This window comes from Coturnix japonica, chromosome 1 (assembly GCF_001577835.2).
Source record: "Coturnix japonica isolate 7356 chromosome 1, Coturnix japonica 2.1, whole genome shotgun sequence".
NCBI lineage: Eukaryota > Metazoa > Chordata > Aves > Galliformes > Phasianidae > Coturnix > Coturnix japonica.
In genome coordinates, this window is record NC_029516.1 from 51,977,867 (window position 1) to 51,996,043 (window position 18,177).

The 18,177-nt window shown below is 36.8% G+C and overlaps 1 protein-coding gene across 12 annotated transcripts in view; it reads right to left on the reverse strand.

Moving 5' to 3' along the window:
• ERC1 (ELKS/RAB6-interacting/CAST family member 1) overlaps positions 1-18,177 on the reverse strand; it is a 274,077-nt gene that overhangs the window by 171,324 nt on the left and 84,576 nt on the right. For all 12 annotated transcript variants that reach the window (XM_015865493.2, XM_015865524.2, XM_015865513.2 and 9 more), the window contains 4 exons: positions 17,920-18,087; positions 3,114-3,251; positions 2,189-2,329; positions 916-1,056 (listed from right to left, as the gene is read on the reverse strand). In XM_015865493.2, coding sequence (XP_015720979.1) covers positions 916-1,056; positions 2,189-2,329; positions 3,114-3,251; positions 17,920-18,087 — 588 coding nt within the window. The remainder of the gene's footprint in view (positions 1-915; positions 1,057-2,188; positions 2,330-3,113; positions 3,252-17,919; positions 18,088-18,177) is intronic.

An 18,177-nucleotide genomic window follows, 5' to 3' on the forward strand; every position in this document is an offset into this window, starting at 1 on the left:
TCTGTAGAATTCTCAAGTGCATTAAAATCTACTCAACAGAATTGCTAAGCATCACTTAACTGCTGCCTCTAAACTTAAGTTCATATTCATCTGAGGAACGAGGACAGAGTTCCAGACTAGAGAGAGCACGGACACACATCAATTTCCTGGCTAGACGTAAAGAAATAGATATGACGCAAGAATTAATTTTCTTTAAAATGCTGTATTTTGTCTTATTCTAATTTTATAGGTCCAAGTATTATCAATATTTCAGTTAATGTGTTTTGCACTCTTTCAAGTTAAATCAATACTCCTCTAAAGGTGCAATATATGGGCTACTCATATCTGACCTACAGAAAGCTTAAAAGATAACGTTCAAGTAAATTAGCTTTCCTGTAAATGTCCCACTCTGCTAAACTACACAGTCCTACAAACCCACCATCTGTGACTCACTGTGAGATTAAAATAAGGGATCAGACACTTGACTGGTGACATACTCATTTGTTATTACACATTCCCATGTGCCAGTCATGCACCTGCATTTATCACATTAACACCAACATACACTGATAATTTACGTGCAAAACTGTAATTTTTAACAGCAGAGGCTGTTAAAATTCTGGTTGTTACACCTGTTTAATAGGATAATTACTAGTGGAGACTGGATTGAAGAAGACTAACTTTCTGATTCCTTGCACCTGCTAAAATATACATAGTCAACAGCACTGTCATTGCACGCAAATGAAGATCAAAATTAGCACCAGCGTCTGAAGGCTACTTTCAGATAGGCTTGGCTTGTAATATTGTTTGCGTGGAAACAGTTTCAGAGTACTTACTGAAAAGTAATCCACAAACCCAAGTTTTTCTGTGTAAATGTGTCTAATATATGTAATACTGGATGTTTACCTTGCATATATAAATATGAAGTAAGATTACCTTTTTCAATTGAGTTTCCATTTTCAAACATTCTTCCTTTTTCTGTTCCAATGCAATTTCCAGTGTCTTGAGCCTTGAATCTTTCTTCAGTCCTGATGAAGCTAAGGATGAGGCATGCTCCTTCAGATCCAGTAAGGACGACTAAAATAAAAGATGCAAAATAACTAACAAATAAATACTCCATATGAGCAATACCTAGGTTTTGGTGGGGTTTTCTTTGGTCATCATTTTCTTCTTATCCCTTAACATGATGTTGAGGATCCAACTTAGAATAACACATTTCGTTGGAATGTTTACTGGATGTTCATAGAGCTGGCTTAAGACAGCTTGATTTAATTCAGGATCTCAAAATAAAACCTTGTCTAAATCCATTTTTAAGTTATTTTTAAAGACACAACATCCTGCAAATTATAACTAGTTCTTCAGTGATAGCCATGTTTAAGAAAAAAACTGTTTTTAAATAAAACCACCTTTAAAAATCATATACGTTTAGCAGATTTGGTCACTGTATGTAAAACAGAGTCTGCAGAAAGTTTTTTTTCCATAGAGCTTTTAGGGCGTGAAACTGATTTGTGCAACTTATCTCCAAAAGACATCTCAATTTCTTATTTCCTGAACTGTTTTTGTTGTTTCTTTTTTCCCATTTTTTACTTTTATGTGCACAAAAATCTTCACACTTCCTAGGTACCTCTTTTTTATCCTTTTGATTTGATTGGTCTGAGAAAGAAGACTGAAGTAGAAATGAATGTTAGCATTCCAAGAGAGAAACAGAGAACTTATGTATTTCTCTGATACAACTAGATTGATTTCTCTAGCCAGTTGGTTCTTTATAAACAACCAACTTAATTACAAAAAATGGACTCTTGACAGTAAAAAGAATAAGTTAGATTGTTTTTACAAATGCACAAACACTATCCACTATCTGCATGCATTTTTTGACCAACATGCAACTTCAATCTACCTCTGTTCTGCCCTTCCTATATTTAGACATGAACAAGCTCGTTCTCACCTTCTATAAGTATAGCTCCAGTAAACTCATCACTGACAAGTGATATTCACTGGCAATATAATTAACTGCTGCTAATAATGGGACTTTGCTATCCATGAAAAAGATGGTTCTGAAATATTCATGCTTTGAGAAATTCTCAAACAATGTATTTTACTAGATAAACTTCTTGAAGGACCATTACAATAAAGGAAGGGTTCTCTTCATCTAAAACATAACATATACAACAAGCAACTGTAATACAACAGATTTATTTTGCTGGTCAACCTCTTTCTCTGTGAGATCTCCTTGTAAAATGCCGACTTTCTCTTTCAGGTCCTTAATGTCTTTTTTGTAGGTGTCAATCTCTTCCTGTTTTTCTCGTTCATCTCTGTCCCGTTGCTCCTTTAGGCGCTCAATGGTCCTTTCCTGACAAAGGAAAGTATTCTGTGAGGACAATCCCTCATATTCTTTCAACTTCTAATGAAATTCAACATTTCTTACCCACTGGTATTTGTTGGATATTGTCATTTTCTTCTCCTTACTGCTGTATAAGAGACCCTCAAGAAGGAAAACACTTGAAAAATCTGTGCATTCATTTCTAAGAAATATCAGGCTTTCTTTTCATTAAAGTTTACAGTACTGTTACAGTGCAACAAAATGTATCTGGTTCTGATAACCAGAATTAACCCATAAGATACATTATATATTACTTCCTTACATATTTAAATCTTATTATTTTGAAGCATAGAGGCCTTTTAGAGAAGAAGGGAGTAGTGCGTATATGAGACCACATATATGAGATGTATCCTAAACACAAATAAATGACATCACTAGCAGCACCCATACAGACTGAGATAAGACAAAGAACAGAGTTTTGTTTCATGCAAGACAATAAGTATCTAATGGCTATGGAGAACCAGCTCGTGGCTCAGCTCCCCTCCAGCCCTTCCGGAGCATTTTGCCCATGCTGTGCGATACCACACAGTACGACAGGGTGGGTTGTGCTCAGCGCATATCCTACAGTGCCCTCTTGTGAGAGATGCCTCTCAGCAGCAGCATCACACTGATGCCTCTTGCAGACAAAGGACCTGACGCTGCACTAAGGATTTCTTTTATGCAGAGTCCAATCAGCACACAGAAAAGTCGACTGTAGAGAGGTTGTGAGCAGAAGGACCTTCAGCACTAAGAGACAGTGGCTTGCCATACTCACTTTTTCTGCAAGTGCTTCTTCCAGCGTGGTCAAGGCAGTGTCAGTATTGGTGGTGTCAGCCTGCAAGGATTTCACTCGATCCTTTAAACTGCTCATTTGCTTTTCCTTGTCTCTTAGCTGCTCTTGAAGATTTTCAATCTTAAAGAAGAAAAGTATATTTTGAGAAAACAGTGATCAGTTTCATCCAAATGCTCTTAGAAGTGCAATCAAAGAATATTCCTGATTTCTGATTATGCTGGGCACTGTGTGACTGAAGGAAACAATTACATTTGATATTTAGGATAAAATGCTGATGTAATAACAATATAAAAGGGTAAAAGCTCAAAACATAACAAACAAAAAAACATTACTACAGATATAAACAAAAAAAGGCTCTTGTTAATTTGTGAAGTATTCTTCTCCTAACTATTTCCCTTGCTACTAACACATTCTCCACTGTTGTTTTTCATAGAATCCTTGGAGCTGGAAGGGACCCTTAAAGGCCTCTGCGATGAAAAGGGACACCCACAGGGACATCAGGTTGCTCAGAGCCCCATCCAGCCTGACCCTGCATGTCTCCAGGGATGGGGCATCCACCACCTCTCTGGGCAACCTGTTCCAGTGCCTCACCACCCTAATTATAAAATACTTCTGCCTTATATCCAAACTAAATCTCCTCTCTTTAAGTATGAAACTATTTCTCCTTGTTCTATCACCACAGATCTTGCTAATGCGTCTGTCCCTTTCTTTCCTGTAGCTTCCCTTTCCAAGCTTTTCTCTAAGTTTAAGACTGAGCACAGCACAAATAACACTGTAAGGAAAATTCTGAAGAGCACCTAAAAAAGCAGATTCGGAAATAACTGCAATAAACAAAAATTCCTGCTACTTTTTAAACACGTATATTATTTAACACCCCATTAGCATACATTTGGAGCACAGGGAGCTTCAGAGAGAGCTCAGCCCTTCTGAACGAGAAGCTCTACTGGCGCCCACAGATGCAGACATCAACGAGGTAACATCCCCGAGAGCAGCCTATGTGGCTGCATTTGACCGTAGGAGCTTTGAGTGTCGTCAGCTGTCTAGACAGCCTGGCTGTTTAGACAGCCAACCATGAAAATATACTACAAAGAAGTTGTGAGCTATTCTTAGACTTGTGTTTACTTCTGGAGGCGAAATGCTCCAGCAAAGGCTCCAAGTGGCTGGAGAAGGGACTATGTGACTTTCTGTTGTGACCAAACTGCACACAAGAGACAGCTAAATAATTCAGAGCCGGCACATGGAAGATACTTACCAAAGCGGCACAAGCATTTGCATAAGGCAGGCATTTATGTTTCAGTAATACTATTGACCATGATGAGAAAAATGACAGCTATAATGCCTATAACTGAAGCATCTTTCCATTTCAACAGCATTCTCTGGTACACACAAAAAAATGCTCTGTGTAAAAGGGTGAATTTGTCTATTCTTTCATGCTTTGGAGTCTGAAGTAATCAATGTTTTCTTTCTTTATCCATCAGATATACAAAAATAGATACACAAAACTGTTCAAGTCACACTAACACAGAAGAACTGTTAATAAAATAAAAAAATCCGACAAACCAAACATAAAAGACAGTTACCTACAGCTTTTTGCAGGACAGGATAACTGATGGTGCCTAACTAGGACATGCCTTTAAATCACAGAAAACTAGATCAGCTGATGTGCCCAAACTAACAAAAAACAAAGTAACAAATTAAAGCTAAATTATAAATTCTCCAGAATGACTTAAGCTGAAGAAGAAAGCAAAGAATATTCTCCACATATCCCATTAGGTAACCAATACAAAGAATTTTACTATTACATCCTTGCAAGCTCTCTGAGTCCCCTCATCAAAAAGAATATATAATGTACCTCATATTTAATTATGTCCTTCTATTCCTAAAAAAAAATGGGGGAAAAAAAAAAGAAGTAATTCTGAACAAAATCTCAAATAATTGATAGAAATAAATCAGATTATTAAAAGATTATTTATAAAAATAAAAAAATTAAAACTTTATTATTAAAATAAAGGCCTATCTTTTTCCACAGTGAAAGATAAAATAAAAAGTGTTGGAATCTCCAAAATCCCTGGAAAACAGAAAGGGACAAAAAATGAAGCAGCACAGTTTAGTCTGGGTTGGAAGACGGCAAATTTCCCCTGCAATGTCCTAGATACCTAAGGAGGATACACGTGTATATACATGGAAACTTTCTAAGTAGGAAAATAAAAAATATAGATTATTAATATTTTTTAGTCTTCTCATACATATTCAGTTTGCTGTGTCAAGACAGTGATCTTCTAGAAGCTTAGAAACACTAAGCTTACTGTGAAGGCAGACATTCACACATTGAAATCTTCTGCTCTGCATACGAGCTTTCCTGTCAATTATGATTTACTGAAATCTTTTTCTCCCAATTTTACTTGCTGTCAGGTACTACCTTGTTTCAACCTGGGTGATTTACTCCTAGTTGCATAGAAACAATCATGTCTCTTTCCACTCCAAAGCACAGGAGTAGCGGCAAGAGAAGTTGGCATGCTGTTCCAAAGGCAAGGAGGCATTGTACTTCTTCCAAGCACTCATTCTACTAAAAAAGTCCATGCAGATGCAAAGAAAAAACAGCTCAAGGAATTAAATAAGGTGCATTCAATTTAATACTCATAAAGATCATTAGATTCCCAGATTCCTCTAGTTCCTTTGTAGATCCTTCATAATATACTTCAACCAAAAATACCTTTTGTAGAACCACCATAAGTGCTGCGATGTGCATAAATAGCAAATTTCATGAAGCTGATTTCTATTGTACCATCGACTGCTATATTAGAAATAAGACAGTGGGTTTGGGAATTGGTCGTTCAGGTTTTAGTTCTTTCCTGGTATTAGAACTCTTTCCTATTACAAAATATTTGCTTTCAATCAAAGATCAACAGATCTTTTTTCATCACATGAAAGCTAATTTGCATTTCATTTCCACTGTTCAAGTTTCTCTTTGCTATTTCACTTGTCTTCTAAAAGAAACAAAGTGATAAAAAAAAAAACAAAAAACACATGGTAAAACCCTATTAACTTAGCTCATTCTTTTTCATTCTAAGAGAATAAGAAAAAAGGTGAAATAGTCCCATTAGAAATACCGAGGTCTAAAGATATTTGGGAATATCTACACATAATAGATACATATATATAAATAAATATAAGAAAGCAAAATTTTAAATTAAAAATCTTTCTCAGTCTTGAGAAAGTTTGTATTTCCTGCATTGAATAACAAGCTGTAGTATTTTCATCAGTAACATGGCATCTTCTCCTTAATATACAATGAACATCCAAAAGGCAATTATTGTAACACAGGATAGTATTCTGTGATTCATATCAGAAGAGCAAAATACCTCAGGAGACTGCTACATCTCCCGCTTTTTCAATCCTATGTTTCACCCAGTGGGAGTGCTACTGTAAAAAGGATCTAAGTAATCAGATGGGTTGATAGGATTTCCAATCTGTTCCCATGGAATTCTCATCCAGATAAATAAAGCATTGAATAAGGTGTAAGTTTTCCAAACAGTTCTGCTGAACTGTAATGACACTACTGACCCAGTCAGCTCCAGGACCAATGACTACAATAAGGTAAATTTCACTGATCACCTAATGCAAAAGAAAGCAGGAAAGTAAGCAGGTACATGGTGACAGAACAGCTGCAACTCCTAGTAGACAAGATGCCACTCCCTTCAACTCTCAGGCTGTCCTCCTAGGGGAGGTATTCCATTCTTGGGAACATTTCTGTGGCCATCCTCTGGATGTGTTCCAACAGGTCTATATCTCTCCTGTACTGAGGACTCCACATCTGGATGCAGTACTCCAGGTGAGGTCTCACCACTGCACAGTAGAGGGGCAGGATTACCTTCCTGACCCTGCTGGCCATGATGCTTTTGACACAGCCCAGGATATGGTTGGTTTTCTGAGCTGTAAGGGCACATTGCTGGCTCATGCACTGCTTAAACGTTAAAGAGCACTGGTCCCAGTATTGACCTCTTTAAGTATTTCTAAGTTTTCTTAAAGAACTTCAAATTCTAGAGTCCCAGGTAACACTTCAACGTAGACAGTGAACTGAAATTAGCAAGTTCTTACACTGCTTAGCGTTACAAGTTTGGGAGCTATTGCTAATAGGTGAACGGTTGGACTGGATGATCTTTTAGATCTTTTCCAACCCTGGTGATTCTATGATTCTAAGTAAAATATTTTGTGGCTATGCAGCTTAGAAGGCTTAAAGAATCTATTATGATTTCAATTTTAAAAGACAACTTAATGTCAAATAAATGCATGCATGGACTACAAACAGACATATTGCTTCAGGTTCAAAAGGAAGAAATAGTTACAAAGTGAAAAGAAAGCTTAAAAAAAAAAAGGGGGAAAAATTGCAAGACACCTAACAGAACCAATGGGTTATTCTTGACCTAACTTTGCATTCGCATCTGTGTGGGACTTGAGAAAACAAAACGAACTCTGGAGAAATAAGTGCTGCTACAACAAAGCCTGACATAATAATTTGTATAGGTGGTTAATTATTTTGTTCCCACAGGGAAGAAGCCACAAACTATTGACACCGATCCAACAGAGTATTCTCTTTTCAGTGCTTTTTTTCCCCCCCAAGAAATGCTTTGCAAGTAGACTGGGATAAACTAGAATATACTCAGCTACGGTTACATAGAAATAATCACTACGGTCACTTCCACCTCTTTGTTTTTTGCTGTTCCTTTGCATATTTAATCTTTCTCTGATAGGAATGGTTTGCTGACAAACCATAAAAGAGAACTAACAAGAATTGGTGCCATAAGCAACCAATTAGTTACAACAGTAACTTCTGAGTGGTATTTTTTTCCCTGTACTGTTACGTTCCCAACATTAGACAGCATTTAAACCAGATGTTCCAAATTATATTCTCCGAAGATTGCTATCATGTTTGCAGTCTCCCTGTCTTACCAGTAAACAGCTTGAATTTCGTTCAAACCTTCTAAAGCAATTCTATCACTGAAGTTTTCTGTTTCTAAAAACTGATTCTGAAAGTCATTTTCCTTACTAACTTCTAAGGAAAATCTCACATAGTTTGTAGTTTCAAGAAAAAGACTTAAAAGAGAACCCACAAACTGATTCTTGAATTGGTAAATGATCCCAAATTCACATTTCTGGGAGAAAACCAAACTGCTTCACTGTAGAAGACTCTCTCCCTTTCTTACAAAGGGCTGATAAAGCAAAGAAAATTTGGAACTAGGAAATACTAGCTTAGATCTGCTATTTTCTAGGAAGCAAAATAAAACTAAGAAATTGTGACATTCCTTTTGGAGTAGGTCAAGTTTTACAAGACTACATCATGTTTAAAACATGCCAAGTAAAAAACTTATTAATTATGAATCAAACTTCTTCACTTGGCTAAACCCCAAGTACAGTATTGTGTTAATTATTACTGCCAAATACTCTTAATTCCATGGCAATTTAGTGTCTCATACTCAGGATTACTTAAGCTATTTTCTGACTATTTTAGATTCTGATTTTGGTTCTACACTGAGTGAGGATACTGTAACTAGTGACATACTTCCACCTAGCAGTACGGTGCTACAAACAGAAAAAATGGCTGATGAGAAAAATCACAAATAATGGATAAAGGATTAACTTGTCCCAACACTGCAATAGCAAAGAATGGAAATCAGTGAGCAAAGAAGATCAAACACTGAGGCAGGCAACAGAAAGGATGGGAACATGCGATTTACCATTGACCAAAAGGAAATCCTTGCAGCAAAATACATTTCATTTTCATTTACATCACCATTTAGGATCACTCAAGCAAGACAGCTGTGCAACTTGAACAAAGACTGTAAATGAAATTTAGATTTAGATACTGTATTACATTGTCCAAAGCACTGATTTAATAAAATGATCAAAGAAATAATGTAAGGTAAACCAGAGGGGAGTGCTCCAAAAATAAGAGATTTTCTTAATCCCAGTGTAAAACATGTTCAAACAACTGCTATTTACTGTTTCATTCTCCTTTTAAGGAGAATGAATGATGAATAGGAAGGGAGGAGTAAGGTATTACTCAAAATGCAAAGCACAAGAGTGCAGATATATGTTCTTGAGTATTTAGCTATTATTTCTTTTACAGAATTACTTCAGAACACGTCCAGCAACAGCTGACAAAAATACCAAACTCACTAATAAAATTCCTTCATGATCTGTGCTCCAAAAAATGCATGAGCCTAAGAATCCAATATTTTAAAATTAGTACCATCATTTGATCATATTCTTTCCCATTTTATACCACTGATTGCTTTAGGTAAACCATCAGTTCAAACTCTACTGCACATTAAGAATGGAAGAGTGGTTCTGTGTTCAAAACTATCCTTCACTCATCTTTGCCTGAAGGTATGCAAGCCCTTCATAATGCTAAGGAGCATTTTAGTTATCAAACTTGTCCTGTTTTAGGACAAGGCAAACTTAGTTGCCCTTGGTGACACTACTCCATACTGGAATTAAGTTTCCTTATCCTTCACACAAGCGAAATCACAGGCTTGAATGCTACTTATATACTTGTGCCTTAAGACAGTCCTGATGACTGCACAAATATTGAGCAGAACCCCACCTCTGAACATTTCCTAGCCTCATGGATTCAAAATCCACTCTTGAAAACAGGAAAATATTGATTTATACCAAGAAATGATTAATTCCTTGCTCTAGTGAAGATCACTAAGCTCGCTAGTTCTATCAGTAATGTCTGTTCCAGACACAGCTCAGACAATCCCCTGAGGAGCAGAAAAAGCTTGGACAGCAATTTAATGGCGACTAAAATGTTGGAAACTCTTTAAGTCTTGCAACCTAGAGAGCAATGAAAAGCTATGTGAGGAAGACTGATGGAAGTAACCTCAAAAAAAGCATACGCCCTTGCTTTTCCTGCCTCTTCAATCATAGGGAAGTTTGTATTTGTCTAGCATGACAGTGAACACACCAACAAAGCTTATTAGCTTTATCTTGCCAGAAAAACTACATGTTTAATTTATAATGAAACCAAGAGGCCCCAAAGTTGGATCTTTTCCCAGATCCCTTTAAGAACCAGAATTTGTCAGTCCCACTACCTATGAGTAATGTTCTGCCTTGCCAATCAAAAGGTTATCTCAAGGCACAAAGAAGGACATAACAAAAAAAAAATGACTGTTCCTCTTTGAGGGAAAAAAAAGAGATTCCTTCCATGCTTAACAGATTTACTGAATTGTGGCTCAGACTTTCTGTTTTTTGAAACACTGGAAAAACAGATAATACCAGAAACTCGATGGAGTTTTCTCGCAACGTTGCTAGTGCCATCCATCTTATGTAACACGATTACAGCAACATGCACAGCTGAATAACCCTATATTAGCATGCAACATCAGCTGAACTGTACAACTGAAATCATTAACCCAATGGTCTTGTTTCCTTTTCTGTTTGAAATTACTTACCTAAAATGAATGAATGTTGATATTCATTAAAAAAAAAAAAGAAGTTAAAAATCAAGTTCTCAAGTTACTAGAGACAACAGGAAAGATTCTTTAGTAGAGTCAGTATAAGATAAGGTTCTGTACATTACTAGATGTCAAGAAACTGCCTGCTGTCTTTCCTACATGTGAGAACACTTCATTTTTGAATGGAATATTATTCTTCTGGGATTACAGCGTTAATATCTGTCTCTACGCTCACCAATCGACACAATACACACTATGTGCAATATGAAAAAGAAGGGGCTTATACAAAAGAAAAGAGCATTCCTCAAATACAAAGAGTCCAATATCGAGAGTGAGTGGTGCGCGCAGGATCCGGATAAGCGAGTGTGGAGTGTGTTAAACAGCTCATATACATCCCTCAAAAATGGCACAGCTTACATCCGGCCGGTCCTGTGACCGTCCGTATCACACGACCACACTGTAATAACATAAAACGGGCACTAATATAAATCATTCAAATTTAAAGTTTGTTTTCACCACTAGATCTTATTTTCCATAAACATTACTAAACAGATCTTCAAAGTGCACATTAAATGTATACAAGTAAATTCTCTTACAGATTTCACCGCACTGAAGTTTAATAAAAATGAGTCTTATGCAACCTTGAGATTTACTTTTAAAATATACACTTAAAAACTATATCTTTTTGGTGTTATTTTCAAAATCCATGCTGTATATATTTGGGCTTCTCCATGTATCTTAAATGTTAGGTGACTAGTTATAAGAACTAGTTATAAGAACTTCTTAGATTTAAAGAACAGAGTTTTTCCAAATAATTGCACAGTGAATCAGAAAAAGAACAGATAATTTAGTGTAATCTAGCTAAATGAAGAGAGAAACATTAATTAATGCCCTTTAAATCTTCAAAAAATTCTACTGGAAGTTTAGGTGTTAATGAATAATTGTTTGACATCCAAATACAGTATTTCAGGCATGTAGTAGAATTAGAGAATGTTTCACTGTAATTGATATGAAAAAAACAAACCCAGAATGAAAATTAATTTAATATTACTAATGTACTAATACTATACTACTAACGTATAGAGCCTAGAAATTGTATGCAGAAAGATCTCCACTGAGACTACAGAGATCACATCCAAAAAACAAAAAAACTGAATTGGTTCCAACTTTCTCCCACTTTCCTGCGTGATAATATCTTGATCTGCACTCTGATAAAACAAAGAACTAGACGTTAGTGACTCAAAGAATGGATGCACAAATATCCCAAACACAAAATTTATCTCTTAAGTAGAAGGGAAAACCAGACACCTTGGGGATTCTAGGAAGAACAGATACATTCTGCAGAGTACAGTCTGCTACCCCAAGGACATAATGAAGTGTCAGAGGAATATCAGGAAGGATTCAACATACATCTCTAGAAACACTGAGACAGGAACTTGGCCAATGAGCCCTGTATCATCATGTTGTTTAAACAAGACCTTTCTAACAAGAGAAGCGTGTTCCATTGACAAAGCTACTAACACCCACACAGTGAGATACAACATGGCAAGGTGCCAGAGTGTGCTGAAGTTTTTATAAGTCTGGAAAGAGGAAGAAAGTAGCTGGACAACATACCAAGGCAATCCTTTCATTACAACTAAACCATGTTCAGATTGATAACACTTTTCTTGCTGTAATAAACTCTAAGATATGTTTGGTAATTATTCACCTTTAAGCTTTGTCATATTTCACTGGAATCTAAGAGACCCCTGTCTTTTTTTGAACTGGAGAGCCCAGAACTGGACACAGCAAACTGCTGAAGATAGTATGAAGAAATGGACTCAAAGAATCACAGAATTGTAAGGGTTGGAAGGGATCTCTAGAGAGCATCAAGCAGGTTCCCTACAGCAGGTCACGCAAACAGGCATCCAGATAAGTCTTGAATTCATCTCCAAAGAAGAAAATTCTACCACCTCTCTGGGTAGCCTGTTCTAGTGCTCTGTCAGTCCTGGCAGTGAAGAAGCTTGTCCTTGCATTAGCATGGAACCTCCTGTGTTCCAATTTCTGCCCTGTGCGTTGATCTACCGTTTCCCACCACCAACAAAAACCCACCCCATTGACTTGACTCCTACACTTTGGATGTTTATAAACAGTGATCAGATCTCCTCTCAAGTCTTCTCCAGAACGAAGAATCCCAAAGCCTTTCCTCTAGGAGAGGCACTTAGGCCCTGAGTCATCTTCATCACACTCCACTGAAGTCTAAGAGATCCCTGTCTTTTTTTGAACTGGAGATCCCAGAACTGGACACAGTTTTCCAGATGCAGCCTCATTAAGGCAGAGTACGAGAGAGGATATCCTCCTTCCACCTGCTGACCATACCATTTTAATGCACCACAGAATACCACTCGCCTTCATGGCTATATGGGAACACTCCTAGTTCATGGCCAACATGTTGGTCGTCAGGTCTTTTGCCTCACAGCTCCTTTCAAGCATCTTGGCCCTTAATATGTACTGATGCATAGAGTTATTTCTCCCCAGATGCAAGACTCCATCCTTCTCCCTGTTGAACCCATCAGGTTCCTCTCTGTCCAGCTCTCTACAGCGTCCAGGTCTTGATGAATGGTAGCACAGCCTAATGCATCTAATGTGTCAGCCATTCCTCTGAGTTTTGTATCATCCAAAATTATGACTCCTACTCTAAAAACTTCTTACTAGCTATAAATTTAGAGGAAAAAAAAAAGAGGGAAAAAAAAAGACATCATTACATTATTTGAGCTGGACTGAATTGTTCTTAAAAGTCTTAACAGATCCTGAAAAGTAGAAAGTCAAAGCAGAAGAGTAAGTGACAGAATACTGGAACAGGCTGCCCAGAGAGGTTGTGGATTCTTCTGTGGAGACATTCAAAACCTCCTGGACATTTCCCTGTGCATCCTACTGCTGGGAAGTTGCTTTAGAAGGTGGTTGGACTAGATGACATCTAGAGGTCATTTCCAACCTCTACAATTCTGTGGTTCTTTAATTCCTGAAAAGCAAAGTATCATCCTTGAGACAAAACGTAGTAACCCAGACAGAACAGCTCCTGGAGTTTTCTGAAAACCATACATTTCAACTTTATTGATGTCATGCTCAGTGATAATCGGCCAGACTGTAAAATAAAGATCTGAATGAAGGAAACAGCAGCAGCAGAGATCTGATAACCCTTCAGGGACACGGAGGGTAAGGTCCTCCAGGACCCTCCAGGACATATTTGAAGTCATAGGCTGTCAGTTTTAATAAAGAAGCTGGCACAAGCCTGTGAGGACTTCACATCTGTTTTGTGGTATTTGAAATCTCTAAATTGGGTTTGAATCAAATTCAATAATGTAAAACGCAGACAATAAGCTTGTTCACAGGTGTATTACCAAGGTAAAAAATTATCTGGTCTTAAATGAGAGGGCATATGCTTACACATCTTTGAAAGGACATTCTCACTTTCCTCTTTCCCATATAATTTGCACAGTCTGACATTCCGATACATGCTGCAGGTTTGAACAAGTCATTATTTCCAGTGTTAGGACCACAGGATTTTTAAGCCCTATTTGTTATCTTAGAGAGTCTCAAAGGGAAATCTAAAATTCCTATCTACACTTTACTATATCTTAGAAAACCATATATTCATTCATCTGGGAGGCAACGTAAAGGCTACAACAGGGAAGATGAAACTACTTTAAACTGAGTTAAAGCTTGATAATGTAGCTCCATCATAGAATCATGTAGTAGCTTGGGTTGAAAGGGGCCTTAAAGACCTTCCAGTTCCAACCTCCTGCCACCAGATCAGACTGGCCCAGGGCCTCATCCTTGCTCATCTCCAGGCATGGGACACCTACAACTTCTATGGGCACCTTGTGCTACCACCTCACACTCTTCTCAGCCATCTCCCTTTTTTCTTTTCAGAGTTGGATCAGAAGAGCTGCCTGAGGAGATAAATACACTCAATTGGACAAGAGAATGGAAATGAAAGCACCCATAAAGTTCAAACAATAAACTTTAAAATTTACGAAAAATAAACCAACACCACTCTTGCAGTAGCTACAATCACTATTGATTCAAAACAACTAAGCCACACATTCAATTTGCAGTCCCATTCTCCTTGCTATACAATATTTCTTATCACTAAACACAAATATTTATTTTGATTTCCAAGCGTTTTGAAAAGCAGAGGGCATTAGTTTTCATCTGCAGAGAGATAATGTTTCTTATTCAAAAGAGTAGGAAGATTGCATTTAAAGTCTTCCTGAATACAGGCTAAACAAGCAACATCAGCACAGCCACAAACAGAAAACAATCTGTACTCCTTCTCTACTTTATCATCAGTCAATTATCACATTGTGTGAAGGGAACTGCTGAATACACCCCTATGCACTGAGAGGAAAACTTCTATTATTTGCCTGATACTTCACTGTACAATGGAGGGTGTGTTAACCCCACCCAAAGGACAAAACACGACTCCACCAAGCAAGAGGTCAATGATTCACTGCTTTTTCTTGCTTTTCTTTTTTTCCTGCTTTTTTTGATTTTCTTTCGGGTTAACTGTTACCTACCTTTTCTCCCAAATGATTTTTGTCTAAAATGCTTTGATTATAGAATATGTATTTTAGTGCCTATTGAATATCAGCTGTGGTGTCAATTGTTATGTTAGTTTTTCACATCTTTGTCGCTCATCATCTTTGTCTGTGTCTTTTATTTGATCTTTAATCAGCCAGTAAACATTTCTTAATTTCCTCATTGGGATTTCAGAATAATCAAGAATACTTTATAGCTCTTCGCTTACCAATACAGCAATGACGTAACAGTTCATAAAAGACACTATGCCATGGCCAGCACCAAGGAATCTAAAGAGACCCAACACTTAAGGGTGCATCTAAAATTAATTTTGTTTTCTGCAGAAATCACAGGCATTTAGTATAATGCAATTTTTGCACCATACTAGACAGTTTCTTGCTTATGTCATTAGAATAGATGATTATCTAAGCCATTCACAGAAAATATAGACATCAAGAACTAAAGTCCAAATGCTGAGCATAGCCGTACATCATTTGACTACATTGTTAGTAAAGATGATCTACCTACATTTTAACAGGAAACAACTTTTCATAAATTGATATTAAGCACGTTAATGATTTTTCAAAGTATATTGTTCTTCCTAACATATTTTTTATTACCTAGCATAAACATATTTTAGTGTTTCAAATCCAGTTCATGAGAGCCCACACTTCAAAAATATCTCAAATCTGAGCATATGCTGAGGGAAAAACACTTAGTAAATTGCATTTAAATAGTATCTACTAATCAAATACTTAATTCAGTTAAATTCTTTCCAGCTATCAACACCTGTACCTCCTCACAACTGCAAGCAGCAATTTTATGCCAGTGATGAAATTCCCAAAAATCCACAGAAAAAATATTTCATAATACTACATAAGATCACTTTAAAAGGATTGTCAGCTGAATTCTCCATAAAAATATTTTAAGTTTGCCAATTAGAGGAACTGGAAACAATATCTTTGGATTTAAAACCTTGTAATTCAATTGTTCACGTCAAAGGAAACGGTTCCAACAAACTGAAGGCTATAGCAAACTCCAATGTTTGCATAATCCTAGCTAGCAGTAAGAAAGATAGTCTTCTACAGGCAGGTTATCTTCCTTTGTTCAAGAAGCTTATAAACATACTTTATAAAACAACTCAAATCGCTTTTTATTACAGCAATGTTGTCTTCTGTTCACTTATGTATGAGAACACGAACTCAAAATCTTTACATCTAAAGGTCTGGGCCTGTACTTTCTCATCCAGAGAGACCAGGTAACTCTACTTGAAAGCAGCAAGGAACAAATCTCAAAAAATAGGCTAGTCACATGAAAAGATGAAACTTCATATGGATTGGAAGACTTTCAGAAAGTAAAGCAAGTACCAAAAAAACTCCAGCAGAAACAGAACCTTCAGCACTACTAAATGAACCACTGAAAGATCACTCTAAAGAGTTAAGCAGAGTAAATAAGAAAACATGGGAAAAAAAAAAAAAGTAAGAGTCAATGGAATAAAACAACCTCACTGACATTTAACATTTACATAAAGGTCAGATTCCCTACATTTTGGTTAAGTATTCAGCTGGGATCTCAATCAATCTTTGGAGTGTGCATGACCAATTCAGAAAACAAAGCAATAGCATAGTACAAAAATCAGGAGTCTGTAAGTGTTCCTAAAAAGAAAAAATTGACACTGTTCAGAGAGGGAGTAAGACTGATCTAGAATTATTAATGACTGGTTTATGGCTAAGCTTCATAGCTGAACTTTCATTCCCATGTGAAGTTTGCTGTAATGGATCTGAACATGACCTAAACCATCATGATTTATAGCTACATACTAGAAGGAAAGGCACTGGTCAGATGCACAAAATTAATTAATATTCTGAACTATTACAATGACAATAATTTCACAGAATTGCTAAAGGGCACAGGGAAAAAAAATACATAAAAGAGGAAAAAGAAAAAGCACATTCACAGTCTAACATATAGAACACAAGATCCAAGAGCAGTTTCTGTTAGAACATTCTGTTAGAACATGGGAAAAAAAAATAATTCATAATTTAAAAAACAAAACAAAACACCAAAGCAGTTGTTTGGGAAATACTTGCAAATGATCATACATTGCCTTAGGGTTCATCATCCCTTGGAAAATCTCTCCAATTTCTGACAGAGTCAACATTTTCTTATTCAGACCTCCCTGATTACACTGACAAAGTCTCCGTGCTCTTATCCAGAAAGATAAGTAGGTTGCTCTGAAATCTGATTATCCTTTTCTGGTAGTTCCTGAGAAAATTTAAGGTTGATGAAACAGCATTCCCAATGGAAGTTATATCTACTGAATTCTTAACTTTTCTCAGGAAGTTACAGAGGAACAATTCCATTTGGTTCTATTGCTATAAGTCCCCACTAAATTATTTACATACTGATATCAGGATCACCCGCTGCCCAGTGCTTCAAATCGGCATTTGGTGGCATTAAGGATTGAAGGATTTGGTGTGAAAGGATTGATTTTCCTTAAGATGTGCTCTTCTACAATTACTTCAGTCAATGTTAATAGTGAAGTGGAACTAAAAGCAACATCTGAAACACTGCAGGGCAACAATATTCACTTTGATTTTTTTTTCTATTTTTTATTTTTATTCACAATTTTAAACAGATCCTCATCATTCACCAACTTCACATGACATGAACGGACTGACTCGTGTACACAGAAAAAGTAAATTCTTGACAGGCTTAGGAATCATGATGTGTCAAAGATAAGGATCTGAATTAGAGCTCTACAATTTTACCTTCTTCTGAAGAACGTTAACTTTGCGTTCCTTCACCTCTAACATATCCTTGAGATCGTGGATCTCTCCTGCTTGAGTGCCTTTCTCCTCTGCAATCTCCTGAATCTGCTTTGTCTTCTTATTCAGCATGGTCTCTTTCTCCTCCAGACGTAAGCGCAACGCATCCACCTAGTTTCAGACATGCAGAAACAGAATTTGTTTAGCACTGAATGAGAGAACTTCTAGAATGATAAACTGCGCTTCCACAAGGAAGCACGT